We start from the raw sequence: 16363 nt of genomic DNA, 5'->3' as shown, positions 1-16363 counted from the left end.
TGTGTAATCACCATACTGCAGCCCAAATGTACAGCACTGCGCATAACACTGAACTGTGGATGAGATACTTCTTCATCCTTGCTCTCAAGAATGCATTAAAACTACATGAGCCCAAGTCTGGCTTGACTCATCCAACTACAAATAACATAAACAATAATGCAAGTGGCAGGCTTCGTTGTTAACTAGGCCTCATATTTATCATAACAATTTAACAGCATTATAAAGGCATTCACAGAATTATAACGGCAATCCTAACATTATAACAGCATTCCCAGTATTATAAGAACATAAACGAACTTACAGACAATGCTTCTTAAAGTCCCACAATGAACAGATGCACCCGTCTTCACTGAGACGCTAATTATACAGGTAGGAACAACAGTTCAACACTGCCCACCAGGGATTATTTGTCTGTCGTGCATAGCCCCTACCAAACATGTACACTCCCGGATTGGTTGAAGTGCATCACGTGACCGCGAGCTTTCTGTCGTGCACGAATGCGCTGTCCAACCAAGTTCCTACCTGCCCACTCCGAAGGAACGTGTTGCCTCCATTTTGTACTCTTTGCAATGGCCGACACCCCTGCCTGGCCTCGTGGCTTAGAGACCCTTAACTTGTAACGTCCTTTTTCTTGGTTCTTTCGGTAAAGTCACGTAGAAGGGAAGTAATAAAATAATAAAATAAAACATTATAAAATAATTCTCACGACGTTTCGGCCACAACGCAAGCAGCTGTCCTCAGGTGAAGACCAGGTCTGTTGGGGAGACAGCGTCTGAATGACTTTACCGAAAGAACCAAGAAGATGAATCCCTGCAGTCACGAAAGCTTTAAATCGAAATTGTAACGTCATGGTCACGTGACCAAACTCAACACCATCATATCAGGAAGTTCCTGTGTAAACACACCCCCATATCTGTTGTGAGGCAGAACACGTTGTATCCAGTGGTTTATTATTATTATGCAACTGAAAAAAAAACAAATACTGTTAATGTGCTGGAAACACGTAGCTTTCCCAGAACAGCAACATCAATAATCCTAGAAAAATTATGACAAGTGGTAACCCGAGCTGTTTAGATAGCAGCCAATGGGGCATGTGGCTTGATGCTTCGGGGCATCCGGTGGTGATGGGGACAGATTAGGTCCACCAATCTGTGCACTCTATAATCAAAACCCAGACATTTATCACTCGGGACGAGGTCTGTTATCGCAGTACACTGCTGTCATAACGTTTAACACGAAAACCCATGAAAGATATCGGTATAAATCAGTTGCTGTGACCCGGACACACGAAAGCCAATTTCGTGGACTATCAAACCCGGACCCAATGATGGATAAGAGGCAGTGGTGGGGAAGGGAATTCAGTTTCAGAGTACTGTACAGTTGTTGGGGCACTTACTGAGCATCATTGACTCGCACCTCCGATAAGCACGGTTGGCTACGTACGGCGCGAAATAAGTTCAACATACGTACACCCACATACAGCTCAACTGGAAAAAAATGCAACAAGGGCGATGCAAGCTGTGTGTGGAGTGTGTGGAGGTGCAGTGGTTGACACACTGTGCTTTAAATTCTTGGTGGACCTGGGTTCAATTCTCAATTGTGTTCTAACGACAACGGCAAGTGATATGTGATCATCGTGTTTCGCTGTCTCCTAAAGCGGGTACAGTATCTAATGCAGCCAGAGCCGGCCCAGCCACTAAGCGACCCTTGCAATTGCAAAGGGCCCCGTGGCCAGCAGAGGGCCCCCTAGAGTCACTGCTAGCTAGTGGGTGAAAAAAATCATACATCAAAGGGACCTCCAACCAAATTTTGCTTAGGGCCCCCAAAGGTCTAGGGCCGGTTCTGAATGCAGCGTTTAAACTGCAGCATTGGCAATGCCGGACCAACGACATATTGGAGGGCCAGGGCAAAATGCCAGATGAGGTCTCTTCTGAGGTCCGATGAAATCTCTGAGGCTCAGGGCAAAACCTATGCCTTTCTTCAGGGCTCTTGAGAAATTGACGGTACAGGGTGGTCGAACACGGTGCTATCCACACTACTAACCCACTGGGGTGGGATGCTAGCGTTAATAGGTGCTCACCAACATTGCTTGCCCCTGTGATCCTGAAATCTTCAAAGCTGGATGGATATGATGTGTCCGCGTGCGAGTGCGACTTCTTTAACACAGGAGAAGAGATTGACTGGCGCCCGTTTTTGGAGATTTGATTTATAGATTCGATTTAAGGAATCTATTCTAAGCCAGCTTGACTTTGAGCTGCTCACTGTAGGCTCCGATTTTCTATCTTGGTCCTCTCGTGTTACCTAAACCATTACATAACCGGAATAAAAAAAACTTCCCACTGGCCTACGTGTCCTTGTCGTTGTGAGTTAAAATAAATCTAAATGTTCGGGTTTGATAACATCAGTCACTGTTAATTCTCAGTCGCACAATGCTCGCGACAAGTTCCCGTTTGCAGACACACGCTGCAATTATTTTAGCTTGTCGCCAAAAATGTACCTGTGACGGTGCAATGTGCAACACCGCTGGGCTTGTAAACCCAGGAGTCGTCCGTTCGATCTCCAGGCGCGGCAGTTTAAGTAATGGAAACGTTCCTGAAATCTTACCGCCTGCCGTCGACCCAGCATTGCGAATGGGTGCACGGCAGTGAGTGGGTCGACGGGCTGCGTGCTGTGGGGTAAAGCAAGGCCGTAGCCATGGAGTGGACATTGGGGGGGACTAAATCTTCCAGGGGGGTCCCCCCCTCACCCATAAAAAACCTAAATTAGAAAACGAATTTCCTGCCTAAAATATAAAACAAATTCACTAACACATAGGATGGACTTTTAATTTATTTATTACAATAATGTCGAATAGTGTATTGTATTACATTGCTCTATTTTTTTTACCTTTTCTTGTTTCATTGTATGTAATGGCAGAGATTTGGGATTAATAAAGTACAACCATAACCACAATCGTATAAACAGAAATCTATTTCATAGCAACATTTTGGGGGGGGAAATTTTGAGCATATTTGAATATGGGGGGGGGGCGAGGGATGTGTCCCCCCCCCCCAATATACGACCTTGGGGTGAGGTGTGGGGGTGCTACGGCCTCTTCCAAATTGACCCTGGTGGAAGAGTAGGCCAATGTACCGTCGAGAGGTGCTCTATGCGGAGCTCACGCCAGTCGGAGGCCTTTCTGGCAGCAGTGGTGTGAGAAGGGAATTGCAGGGCTTCCCCTTTTTCCCCCCGCATCTTTTACTCACTCGATATTAAGGACCGTTAAGGGGCCGTCCATAAATGACGTCACGCACTTAGGGGGGGGGGTCAGTCATTTGTGACGATGTGTGACGAGGGGGGGGGGGGGTTGAGAAATGTGACGTCACATCAAAATGCGCAACTTCCGCAAATATGCCCGACTGTGAGGGCGGGCACAAGCCGGCGTGAGTAGGTTAAACGTTGAGTTTTATAAGGGCACCACGGGGTGACCAGCCCCTCCCCACCCAGCCCCACCCCTCCCACCCCCCACACCCCACCCTCCCCCTCCCCACCCAGCCCCTCCCTCCCCACCCTCCCCTCCCCACCCAGCCCCTCCCTCCCAACCCAGCCCCTCTCCACCCTCCCCTCTCCACCCAGCCCCACCCCTCCCATTTTTGGATGCACGACGGACGGACGTACACAATAATCCCCTGTGGGCTGGTGGAACCAAGAGGTTCCTACCAGTAAAACTGCGTGACTGAGACGAGTGCGCAGTGCGGGAAAGAGGCGCGGACGGAAGTGGTCAATAATAAAACAATGGGGCCGGGTTCCACGCGCGGACTCTCTCACCTCCTGCTGCTGTGCGGTCCGGTTCCTAACAGGCCACGGACCGGTAGCGGTCCGCGTTCCGGGAGTTGGGGACCTCTGATGTATTGCTTGAAGTGTGGGGCGTTGGTAACGATTAGGAAATGTCGATTTAAAGCTTTCGTGACTGCAGGGATTCATCTTCTTGGTTCTTTCGGTAAAGTCACGTAGAAGGGAAGTAATAAAATAATAAAACAGAATAAAATAATTCTCACGACGTTTCGGCTACAACGCAAGCAGCCGTCTTCAGGTGAACACATTCTTTGTTAAGGCGCTCTTCTTCCACCTCCAACCCAGCTTATATATAAGCTCCAAACTTGGCAGTGTCTCATTCTTCACCTGAAGACGGCTGCTTGCGTTGTAGCCGAAACGTCGTGAGAATTATTTTATGTTTTATTTTTATTATTTTATTACTTCCCTTCTATGTGTCTTTACCGAAAGAACCAAGAAGATTAGGAAATGCTTCTGGCACCCTCTGGTGGATAATAGCAAGTACCGTCACCGGATGTACTGCGAGCCACTGGGGAGCGGTGGTGCAGCGGTTAGCGCGATACGCTGGTAACCCCCGGCATACCGAGTTCGATTCCCGCTCACAACCAACACCCACTCACGTATAAAGATAAAATAAAAAAGTAAATAATAAATATTTAATTATTTTGTTCATTATTTTATCTTTACACGTGACTTTACCGAAATAACCAAAGAGTAATTCCTGCAGTCACGAAAGCTCCAAATTAAGATTGACCAACACCCAGTGACGATTATCTGAACCGATCCTGGGACCTCCCCTCGGTCGACTCAGCCTCAAATGAGAACCTGGTGCTGTGTGTAAACATAGCCACTTGGGGAGAGAGAGGAGGCCGGGCGTGGTGCTGGTCACCCACCACCTCCTGTGCTGTGCCGGCCTTCATAGGTGCTCGCTAACAGCACTTGCCCCAACAGTCTGTTAATGGGATACGGGGGATCTTTGAAGGCGTGGTGTTCGGGCTGTTGGCACCGAAACGGTGGAAGACGTTCAAATAGGGGGCCGTCCATAAATGACGTCACGCGATTTTGGACGATGTTTGACCCCCTCCCCCTCGTCACACGACGTCACAAAAAGTCAGACCCCCCCCCCCCTCGAATATGACGTCACAAAGCTCTGCCCCCCCCCCCCCCAAAATAGAATATGCTTCAAATCGCTTTAAACTATTGTCATTGTAGTGCGTATTTAATGTGGCGCTGCACTCTGATGTTGTAGAAGAAAACATTTATTAAAAAGTCTATTTAAGTAGAACGTGTTGTCTTTTTTAGAGTGGGTGGGGGTGTAGGGGTGTGGGAGTGTGAAGGGGCGTGAGGGTGGGGTTAGGGGTGGTGGTGGGGGGGGGAATCCTTCTGACGTCATCCAACTCGTGACGTCACCGCCCGCGCGGGGTGACCGCTTGGCGGCGCTCACCCCGCGACAGCCGTCTCAGTGACGTCATGTTACCGAAGGCGAAGTATCGGCTGGCGACAATGACACAATCAGCCGTCGTTTGAGGCCGAGTCGACCTAAGGGGTTGGAGGGGGGCTCCCAGGACCGGTTCGGATCAGCGTCACCGGTGTTTAGTGGCCGCGGACGCGGGGAATCGAACTCAGGCGCGGGCCCAGGGTTCGTTGCTTAGCGCTGAACGTCACTTCCTCTCACAATCCTTTGCGGACTCGTTTCGTAAACGTCACATCCGCTTTTGACAACCCGGCGCGCTGCTTGATAAAGGAGGCCAATCAGCGTGAAGGGGCGGCCTTACCTTCCACATAATTAATTATAAATTATGTTAATGAAAGTCAGCCAATCAGCGTCCAGGGGCGGCCTAATATGGAGGGCTTTTCTCTAGAAATTGGGCGCAATCCAATCCCGTTACAGCGCTTTGCACGGGTTCGGCCTCAGCCCCCCCCCCCTTTCAGTCGGCCACGCCCAGTAAGACGTAGCCCCGCCCATTCCCCCCTAAACCCCGCTCACCCAGACCTAGCCCCACCCCCATCCTCCCCCAAGACCCCGCCCACCCAGACCTAGCCCCCCCCATCCTCCCCCAAGACCCCGCCCACCCAGACCTAGCCCCCCCATCCTCCCCCAAGACCCCACCCACCCAGACCTAGCCCCCCCCCATCCTCCCCCAAGACCCCGCCCACCCAGACCTAGCCCCCCCCCATCCTCCCCCAAGACCCCGCCTACCCAGACCTAGCCCCCCCCCCATCCTCCCCCAAGACCCCGCCCACCCAGACCTAGTCCCCCCCCATTCTCCCCCAAGACCCCGCCCACCCAGACCTAGTCCCACCCCATCCTCCACCAAGACCCCGCCCACCCAGACCTAGCCCCCCCATTCTCCACCAAGACCCCACCCACCCAGACCAAGCCCCCCCCATCCTCCCCCAAGACCCCGCCCACCCAGACCTAGCCCCCCCCCCATCCTCCCCCAAGACCCCGCCCACCCAGACCTAGCCCCCCCCATTCTCCCCCAAGACCCCGCCCACCCAGACCTAGTCCCACCCCATCCTCCACCAAGACCCCGCCCACCCAGACCTAGCCCCCCCATTCTCCACCAAGACCCCACCCACCCAGACCAAGCCCCCCCCATCCTCCCCCAAGACCCCGCCCACCCAGACCTAGCCCCCCCCCCATCCTCCCCCAAGACCCCGCCCACCCAGACCTAGCCCCCCCCATCCTCCCCCAAGACCCCGCCCACCCAGACCTAGCCCCCCCCATCCTCCCCCAAGACCCCGCCCACCCAGACCTAGCCCCCCCCATCCTCCCCCAAGACCCCGCCCACCCAGACCTAGCCCCCCCCCATCCTCCCACAAGACCCCGCCCACCCAGACCTAGCCCCCCCCCCATCCTCCCCCAAGACCCCGCCCACCCAGACCTAGCCCCCCCCCATCCTCCCACAAGACCCCGCCCACCCAGACCTAGCCCCCCCCCATCCTCCCCCAAGACCCCGCCCACCCAGACCTAGCCCCCCCACATCTTCCCACAAGACCCCGCCCACCCAGACCTAGCCCCCCCCATCCTCCCCCAAGACCCCACCCACCCAGACCTAGCCCCCCCCATCCTCCCCCAAGACCCCGCCCACACCAGACCTAGCCCCCCCCATCCTCCCCCAAGACCCCGCCCACCCAGACCTAGCCCCCCCCATCCTCCCCCAAGACCCCGCCCACCCAGACCTAGCCCCCCCCATCCTCCCCCAAGACCCCGCCCACCCAGACCTAGCCCCCCCCATCCTCCCCCAAGACCCCGCCTACCCAGACCTAGCCCCCCCCCCATCCTCCCCCAAGACCCCGCCCACCCAGACCTAGTCCCCCCCCATTCTCCCCCAAGACCCCGCCCACCCAGACCTAGTCCCACCCCATCCTCCACCAAGACCCCGCCCACCCAGACCTAGCCCCCCCCATTCTCCACCAAGACCCCACCCACCCAGACCAAGCCCCCCCCATCCTCCCCCAAGACCCCGCCCACCCAGACCTAGCCCCCCCCCCCATCCTCCCCCAAGACCCCGCCCACCCAGACCTAGCCCCCCCCATCCTCCCCCAAGACCCCGCCCACCCAGACCTAGCCCCCCCCATCCTCCCCCAAGACCCCGCCCACCCAGACCTAGCCCCCCCCATCCTCCCCCAAGACCCCGCCCACCCAGACCTAGCCCCCCCCATCCTCCCCCAAGACCCCGCCCACCCAGACCTAGCCCCCCCCCCATCCTCCCACAAGACCCCGCCCACCCAGACCTAGCCCCCCCCCCCATCCTCCCCCAAGACCCCGCCCACCCAGACCTAGCCCCCCCCCATCCTCCCACAAGACCCCGCCCACCCAGACCTAGCCCCCCCCCATCCTCCCCCAAGACCCCGCCCACCCAGACCTAGCCCCCCCACATCTTCCCACAAGACCCCGCCCACCCAGACCTAGCCCCCCCCATCCTCCCCCAAGACCCCACCCACCCAGACCTAGCCCCCCCCATCCTCCCCCAAGACCCCGCCCACCCAGACCTAGCCCCCCCCATCCTCCCCCAAGACCCCGCCCACCCAGACCTAGCCCCCCCCATCCTCCCCCAAGACCCCGCCCACCCAGACCTAGCCCCCCCCATCCTCCCCCAAGACCCCACCCACCTAGACCCCAGCCACTCCCATTCCCGCCAATATTCCCGCCCACCCCGCCGTCTGCCACGCCCACCGAGTCGTCTCAACCAATGACAGCACTCGTAGTTTGCCCCGCCCACTTTCTGACGTAGGCCCCGCCCTCACGGCGGTGGTGGTGGGGGTGAAAGGAGGAAGAGGTTGCCAGTATGCGATGGAGGCGGCCGCTTCGCGTCTGAAGCCGCGGCGCGAGTGCAAAAGTTGTCGGCGAATTTGCCCCCTCGAAACCTCGGCGGCCGCTACAAATAATCGCCAGCCCCGGCGCGTTCGTTGAAGGGGCCGAACCATCGTTCCGAGCCGTTTTCGTTTAAGCCGGGCGCGTCGCAAGATTTCGAGCCGAAATGCGTCGGGCCGCGATCAGCGTGGTGGGGCCTTAGCGACCGGGGCAGGCGAAGTAGCCGAACGCCAGCGACCTCGGCGGCCGTGAAATAATTATTATCAATTAGTAATAATAATACTACTGCTGTTGTTGTTAGGGCACGGGTCTTTGCTCGACCGTGCAAAAGTGTCCGATCGTGCGTGGCGGCGTTCGAATATTTTTTGTTGTTGTTTGGCCGACCTGGAAGAAGATGGAGGTGGACGGGAGTGGATATCGACGGGCGAGAAAGAAGGCCATCAAAGAGGGCCTTGAATTTCTGCAGTGAGACGCCGCCGTGCACAACAACAACACCAACAACACGATCATCTTTGCACGTGGAAATGAGGGAAGGGATAACGTTGTGGGGTTGATGGTGGTGGTAGTGGCATATGGCCTGGCAACGCCGCTGAGGCCTTTTAACTGGAAATGCTTGAGTGTGTGGGGGGGCTTTGGTTTGGTTGTCAGGCCACGCATTTGAGGTGTTAATTTAATTATCGGACAGGTTTCTAGCTGTCTCTCTCGTGAGATTTGCGGTGTTTTTTTAGAACCTTGATTGCCGCGTTAAAAATGTATGGGGACATTTCCCCCCCTCACCCCCCCCCCCCCCCGATTGTAAGTGAACTTGACGTCTTGTTTCCCTGGGTTTCGATTTAGACGCATACAGTGTTGTTGTGGTGTGTGTATGCCTGCCGTTCCTGAGCGGAGATCGTGAATGTTGACGAGATAGCTTGGGGAGAGAAAAGCCCTTTAATCCAGCAGGCCTATTGATCATGCTCTGCTGCTGATCAATTAAAAATGTTGATGCCTTCTCGTTGGGCAAGTTAAATGATTGCTTGTGTTGCAGTCGAAACGTCGTGAGAATTTTTATTGTTTTATATTCATATTATTTTATTATTTCCCTTCTACGTGACTTTACCGAAAGAACCAAGAATATAAGTTAAATGCACTTAACGAAAACATCTGGCAGTTCATTAATCGTCCTGTGTACAGTCGGGAGCATGGCCACCACTTTGTTAAATATAAAGTGCAGTAGTAACATTTTCTTTCGACATTGTAAATTGTTTGGTGCGAACTCTGCAAGAGGATTTTTTTTCATATATATAATGGGAAACTCGTTTTAGAGTGCATGAAAATGCACGTCATAGCTTGATACCCGTGGTGCTAAAACCAGCATGAAAAGTACACAGTTTAACTAAGTCTGTTTTGAGTGTTCATAGAGTATTCACTTTGTTAATTAGTCGATTGCGCAGTTTGTAAACTTTAAACTGCTCTTGTTTAGTGACAAAACTGAAACTTGTTGTCTTATTTGCATTGCAACTTCCTTTTGAAGAATCGACACAAGTTCCTCTTACCTTTTTCGGTTCTTGTTTGCCATAAAAAAAACCTGTTCCAGCGGTTTTATTGGCAGTCGTTTAGGGTTCGGGTCAATGGTCTGTGTGCCTTCTGCCTAAATCTAGGTTTTCTTTGTCCCGGTATAGGCTTAAAAATATATATAATTTTGCGTGACTATCTTAACTGGCCAAAACTGCCATGGGTTTATAGACAGTCGTGGCTACGGGTAGAACGAGTATACCGGCAGAAGAAACACAAGTAGTGTTATAAGTGAACTTTAAAGACCCACTACAATCGGTGGTTTTTCTTAAGATGCCCGTCGAGCAATCCCATGATGGGATGTACCTGCTCCCACATTGTCACTGGATGATGGCACTTTCTTGCGGGTGCCTTTCACGTTCTGTGACTAAGCAATATGCCGGTGTGTGTCTGTCCATGTTTAGGTCTCCGCTGCCGTTTGCTGGTTCCGATGAAGAGTATAAGGTATTGTCTCTTGTGTTGTAGGCACAATTCGAATGTTGCGTTCTGCGTGTGTGTGTGTGTTAGCACATTGCTACGGGGAGCAGTGGTGTTGCGATTAGTGCGTCGCGCTACGAAACTGACGATACTCTCGGTAAAAATTTGCCTTAAATGAGTGCCTGATTCTGTTTGCCCGGTGTGGTGCTTAGCCACAGTGCCGATTTGTTTGCCTTGCTGGTCTTGGTAGCATCTGGTGCTGTGTGTAATCGGCGGGGGGGGGGGGGCACGCCACCTTATTGTGTGAAATATTGGCCACCATGGCCGTATTGGGCCACAGTCGTTAACTCCCTCGCCTGGTATACAGGAGGTCGTGGGTTCGATACCGACCCTGACAATGCGTGTATATTTGGAGTTTTGCATGTCTCACTCACCGTGGTGGTGACGTGGATTTTTCTCCCGTTTCTTCCCTCCACATTTAGAAGCGACGTGCGTTTAGAGTGTTGTGCTGCTGCTATAAATTTCCACGCGATAAGCCACTAAGGTGAGCTATCATTTGTGGTCAGGTCGCTTCTGAAAATGACGTACATAGTTCAGTGGGCCTTACCCGGTAAAATAGAAAGTGTTAAATAGTTTAAATATGTGCTTGCTAACATCATTTGCTATACAGGGAACTTGTGCAAATAGAAAATAGTGTGCCTGCCACTCGGTGCATATGATGGAAAAGTTTGATCATGACAGTGAGATATTTATGGTCGACACCGACTTGTATGGATTGCTTACAAATAGTCCACATTGCTGATAAATTTTGAACTTGATTTGTGATTGAAACGAATTTCGTGATGTGAAAGTTGTTAGATGGAGCAAAATTGAGCATTAACTTTCACTATTGGTCATTCGATCTAAATATCTATGGGCATTGCTGTGTAATCACGTGGGTCATTTTTGATAAGTTGCAACAGACGATGATAATGGAGACCGCATAATTAGTGGGTTGGCACAAACTTTAAAAGTACAAGGTGGGGATGGCTAGAACTGCCATGAACCCACAGGCAGTGGTAAGTTGACCGTCTTGCTCGCCAGCATGTCGCTGTCATTTTGCAGAGATCTTCCCATTGATTAGAATCATTAAAACAAAAACAATGGTATGCAGTGTGGACGATTTTTTTTTGTTAAATGCTTGAGCACTCTGTTGGTCATGACACATAGTGGGGGCAGAGTTTGGGTTTGTGGAGGTTAACATATGCATTCATTTAATTTGTGCATTAGGTATTTGCACCTTTCTTATTAGCACCGCGCGCCGGCTATCACAAAAGCACCGCGTCTCACGTGTCGGTATAGTCCGTCAGTAGGGGACGGGGGGGGGGGGTCGCGATGAGGCTATCTGCGGTTTGCCCCAATTAAATAATGTGCGCGCGCAACTTCTGACGTTTGACAAATTGGAACAATTGATGCACCCCCCGTGGCCTTTTCTGTCTTTCGACCGATGCCGCTGGATCGTTTGACCACCCTCTGTGACGGCAGACGGTGCGGACTCGTGCCACTAAAGGGTTGCCTCTGGGCGGCGGCGTGAAAGCGCCAACCTTGAGTGACGAGGGGCGGCAAATGTGCCATGTCCGCCGCCTTTTAAAGTCGAATTAATTGAGGGGGCACCATTGGTCCACGGGCGAAAACACGTAACTACCTGGACACGGGGTAAAATGTCGAGAGCCTTTTCTCTTGAGGAAACGACTCTCCCGCGTGAACTATACGAGGCAACTTTTAAAATCCTTTATATTAAGTTCGCTTGCTTGCTTGCGCGCTTACGACCGTGCAAATCTTTCGGTCGTTTTTTAACCCACTTCCCGTGATCCAATCGAGCTGACATTTTCCACGCAGACTCGTTGCGCGTGACAATGTTCGTGAAAAATTTTTTCCAAATTTTTATACACTTTTTAGGACAAAAATATATTTAATTATCAATTGCTTAATGGTGCAATGCAATCATCTGACCCATAGGTGGCAGCCATCTCAAACCAGAGGACGAGAGGACTCTAGCCGCCACGCATATAAAGGATTTATAGTGAAAAACTTTGTTTTTACGGGTTAATTTTTTTATGTTTAAACAGGCTTTACGTCAGAGTGCAAATACCTGTTTTGTTCGGAGCGGCCTGCTTGGGTTGTTAGCCCAGTTTGTTAATGAGGCTTTCAGCTTCTTTGCTCGCAATGCTCAACTTCGGAATGCCGCCTGATTCTCTCTTTTCGCCAAGCTCTTCTCACGTTGCGCAATTCAAAGAAATGTGTTGACTTTTAGCTCGGGGTGAGCATCTCCACAATGGGACCTGTTTTGCCAATATCAAAGTATGAAAAGAATAATAAGAATAGGTTTTACCCTTTGAGAAAATAATAAGAATAGGTTTTTACCCTTTGAAAAAATAACAAGAATAGGTGTTACCCTCTCTGGCAATAACACAGGTGTTAAGATGGTCAAACACCAAATATAAACCTTTTGCAAGGAGATCAAGTCTGCATTAACCACACAGTACTTGCGAACATGCAAACAAACATGTTCTGATAATATATGCATTGTCTTTGAAACTAATTGGCCTACACCAGAGAAAGCCTTCTAGTGTTAACAGAGACAGCTTGAACATTTTAACACCTGTTTTATTTTTCGATTTAAAGCTTTCGTGACTGCATGGATTCATCTTCTTGGTTCTTTCGGTAAAGTCACGTAGAAGGGAAATAATAAAATAATAAAACATAATAAGATAAAATTCTCACGACGTTTCGGCCACAACGCAAGCAGTCGTCCTCTGTTTTATTGCCAGAAAGGGTAAAACCTATTCTTGTTATTTTTTTTCACACTTTGATAATGGCAAATAGGTCCCATTTTGTAGCTGCTCACCCAGAGCTAAGAATGCCCTGATAGTGGCATTGTCTTTGTACTGGTCGCCTTTCGACGTTCTCTGGTCTGACACTGGTGAGACTGGGCCCCAAAGAAGTCTGTCTTTGGTGTAGATCAATCGGTTTCAAAGACAATGCACGTATATTATCAGAGCATGTTTTTGTTTGCATGTTCACCACCAGTATGTGTGGTTAATGCAGGCTTGATTCCCTGAAAAAACGCTTCTATTTGGTGTTTGAACATCTTAACACCTGTTTTATTGCCGGAAAGGAGAAAACCTTATCCTAATTTATTTTCATAAATGTGGTGACTCTCATCCGTTACTCCTTCGTGGGTGCTTTTTTTGTTGGTGGCCACTGGGAATTCGTGTCCGTTTTGCCTCTACTCAGAAACTGTGATTCAAACAATGTTCGTTCTAGAAATGCTTAATCACACAGTGCTTCTTGGGATTTGATACGCAGTAATCTCTCGTTATTCACAAACTTCTTATCCGCGATATTTGGCTATCCGTGAATCGCATCTGGAGCTCTGCACGACTGCTGCATCATCGAGAGAGAGAGAAAGTGATTTGATAAAGTGATGAGAGATAAAGTGATGAGATAAATAGATGTGTTTTTATAGTAATATCCATGTATTTAATAGATTATTAATGTATTTATTTCAGGTAATTCATTCAAAAGATAGGTTTCCGTAGGCCAATATCATTATCGGCGAAATGTGCTATTCGCAAGCATCTCTGGGACCTGTCCCTCTAAACTTTGTGGGAAGATCTCTGAGCTTTGGAGGGACACGGCTCGCAAATATATTTACACTAAACGCCTGCACGGATGCGTGCTCTGTGCGCGCAAATCATATTGGCAGATAGCCGTGACAATGCGAGAGCATTTCGCAAGCGGCGTCGGTTTTTCGAACGTTCGAGCCGCGCCTGTGTGAACTTGCACCGACACCACAGCCGCGCTTGTGGACGGCGACCACCGGCTCGCGCCGACCCACGGCACGGGAATCCTCGGAATCCGTGAAGTTACCACGCCACCACCCGCCTACGGTCCTTACGGGACGCGGCTGTGCATCATTGCGTTAATTTATCTTCAGTTTAACACTTGGGTTTTCGCGACTAATAGTATCCATAATAGAGGTTTTATTTTGGGTTAGATCGCGTAAATATAAATGTGTCGTTAAACCCGCCACCACCCGACACAGCCAATTAATAAGGTGACAACCCTTACTATTTGGCTATGTCGGGTGGTAGCAGGTTTAACGACACATTCATATTTACGCGATCTAACCCAAAAAAAACCTCTAATGGAATTAATCTTCAGTCAGTACCAGCTGATGCAGTCTGCTCTGCTGGTGGCTCTTGGCGAACGTTAGCGTTGAACGCGCGTTGATTTCCTTATCCTCGAGCAGATTTCATTGGATTTCTCTTCTCGTGTCATCTGGAATTGGCTATGATCTCTGAGAAATAGATTTAAAAAATTGGTTCGCTGGAATGAATCGGGTGTCTAGCGTAATCGGTTTTCGACTCCTGTGACATCAGGCTCACAGTTCCTTTGTTGCGGTTCTGAGAATCGTTGAACAGGCTGCAGCAACAGGGGGTGGGAGGGTGTTTTGTTTCATGAAATGCCTTGGCAATGTTTAATATCAACGCCTTTATCTTCTGTCGTCTCCTTGCCGTTTTGGTTATGAGCTCTTGTTTTTATGGGAGGCAGGTGATTTGATGCGTTTAAATTGCAATGCAGCAGTGTTTACCGTGAAACCATGTTGGACTGTGGCCCTCTTGTGTATGTATGTACGTTGAACTTCTTTCGCACCGGACGTAGGCAACCGTGATAATCGGAGGTGCGTGGGAAGGTCAACAAACTAAACACAAAAAGCAATTATAAAAAAATGCATTTTCAATCTAGGTTTAAAAGTACACAACTCCCAGTGGCTTACTGATATCGCAAGGAAGAGCATTCCAGACGGCCGCAGATGCGCATCTGAAAGCACGTGATGCGGTGACCGTCTTTGTTCGATGGTTGGCCAAAAGCCGCTGCGAGAGTCATCGTAGTTTGCACGATGGTTTATGCTCCATCAAGGCATTGTGTTTAATTTCTGGCGAGTGAGTGTGAAGTCACCGTTGGATTGCAATCATTGCATCGGTTTTCTCTTTCATTATTAAGGAGCAGGTGGAATCCCATTGAGAAAAATCGATATCTTCTTAATGTGTACGGTATTCCGTGTGGCACCCGCAGTATGTCTGTGAAATCCACAGACTTTGCTATTTAAAGCCTTGGGCATCTGTTGTATTCTGCATGGGAATAAAAGCACCCATCCTTTTTGAAAATTTTAAAAGATCCAGAGCGCAATACCTCTCTGTGGCGGCTGCATTGAGTTTTGCATCGCAGTGAAGTGTTGAATATGGATTGAACCTATGAATCTTATGAATGATCGCGTGCATGAATGCAAATACGCTTGCACTCATTCAGACTTCTGTAAGTGTACCTGTCTAATAAGCCACAAGGCCATCTGCAGATTAGTGTGTGAGCTGCTGTTGATTTGAACAATGCGACGACATTAAACCGGGGACAAACTACAGTACATAACGGCTGTATAACGCTCAGTGATGCATGTGATTGAATTGTAAACTTTGGTCGGGCCTCATTTTTGAAGACCACTGAGAAATATTGCTGAGGTTAACCCCGCCCCCCTCTCTTTGCCCCCCCCCCCCCCCCAATAAATATGAATAATATGTTTATCCTGTGAAGATTTCTGGGTTGTAGAGACTCCGTCGTGCAGATTTTAATTTTTTCAAAAGCCTTTCCACTCATAAATATTCAGCGTAGGGCACCCAGTGGTGTCACGGCGCGTTGCTTTAGGACGCGCTGCTTTCGGGCGCGGATTAAAATGGGGGCACGTCTTCACCAGCACAGGTCAGAACTGCCAGCGCATCTTGCGTCTCCTGCAGTTTTTTAGCCGCACTGCCCACACGGAATGAGAGAAATAAAATTGAGAAGTACGGACTGTTCACCTATTTGGGCTCCTCAGAGGTCATCTTCTTCTCAGAGGTCGTTGCCAACCGGTTCAAAGCCAGTTACATTTTTTTTCTTCCCTTGCAAATGAAGTTTAACCTTCAATTTATTTTTTTAAACAATTGATCCCTTGGTTTGGAGTTTATAGCCATTATAGGGTCTGTAGCATGGCCATATATTTACTGCTTTACCTGCCATCACATAATCTTGAAATAAACTGTGTTAGATCGCTCGCGGAGTTGGGCAAGTGGCGGTGCAAGGCGGCGCAGTGGTTCGTGCACAGTGCTATGCAGCCCGAGTCTTTTTGTTCCCCAGCCACTGATAACATCAATTCCACGTTATATCTGAATCGGTCCATCA

The 16363-nt window shown here is 50.3% G+C and overlaps 1 protein-coding gene across 3 annotated transcripts in view; it reads left to right on the top strand.

The window, feature by feature from the left end:
* The first annotated feature begins 8079 nt into the window (after positions 1 to 8079).
* LOC144950450 (zinc finger CCCH domain-containing protein 7A-like) overlaps positions 8080 to 16363 on the top strand; it is a 39577-nt gene continuing 31293 nt past the window's right edge. For all 3 annotated transcript variants that reach the window (XM_078880566.1, XM_078880565.1, XM_078880564.1), the window contains exons 1-2: positions 8080 to 8599; positions 10093 to 10132. In XM_078880566.1, the coding sequence (XP_078736692.1) occupies positions 8529 to 8599; positions 10093 to 10132 (111 nt within the window). In that variant the 5' untranslated portion in view covers positions 8080 to 8528. The remainder of the gene's footprint in view (positions 8600 to 10092; positions 10133 to 16363) is intronic.

Source organism: Lampetra fluviatilis, chromosome 58 (genome assembly GCF_964198595.1).
Source record: "Lampetra fluviatilis chromosome 58, kcLamFluv1.1, whole genome shotgun sequence".
Lineage (NCBI taxonomy): Eukaryota > Metazoa > Chordata > Hyperoartia > Petromyzontiformes > Petromyzontidae > Lampetra > Lampetra fluviatilis.
The sequence above is the reverse complement of the archived record's forward strand: the minus strand, read 5'-3'. Positions and strand labels throughout refer to the sequence as shown.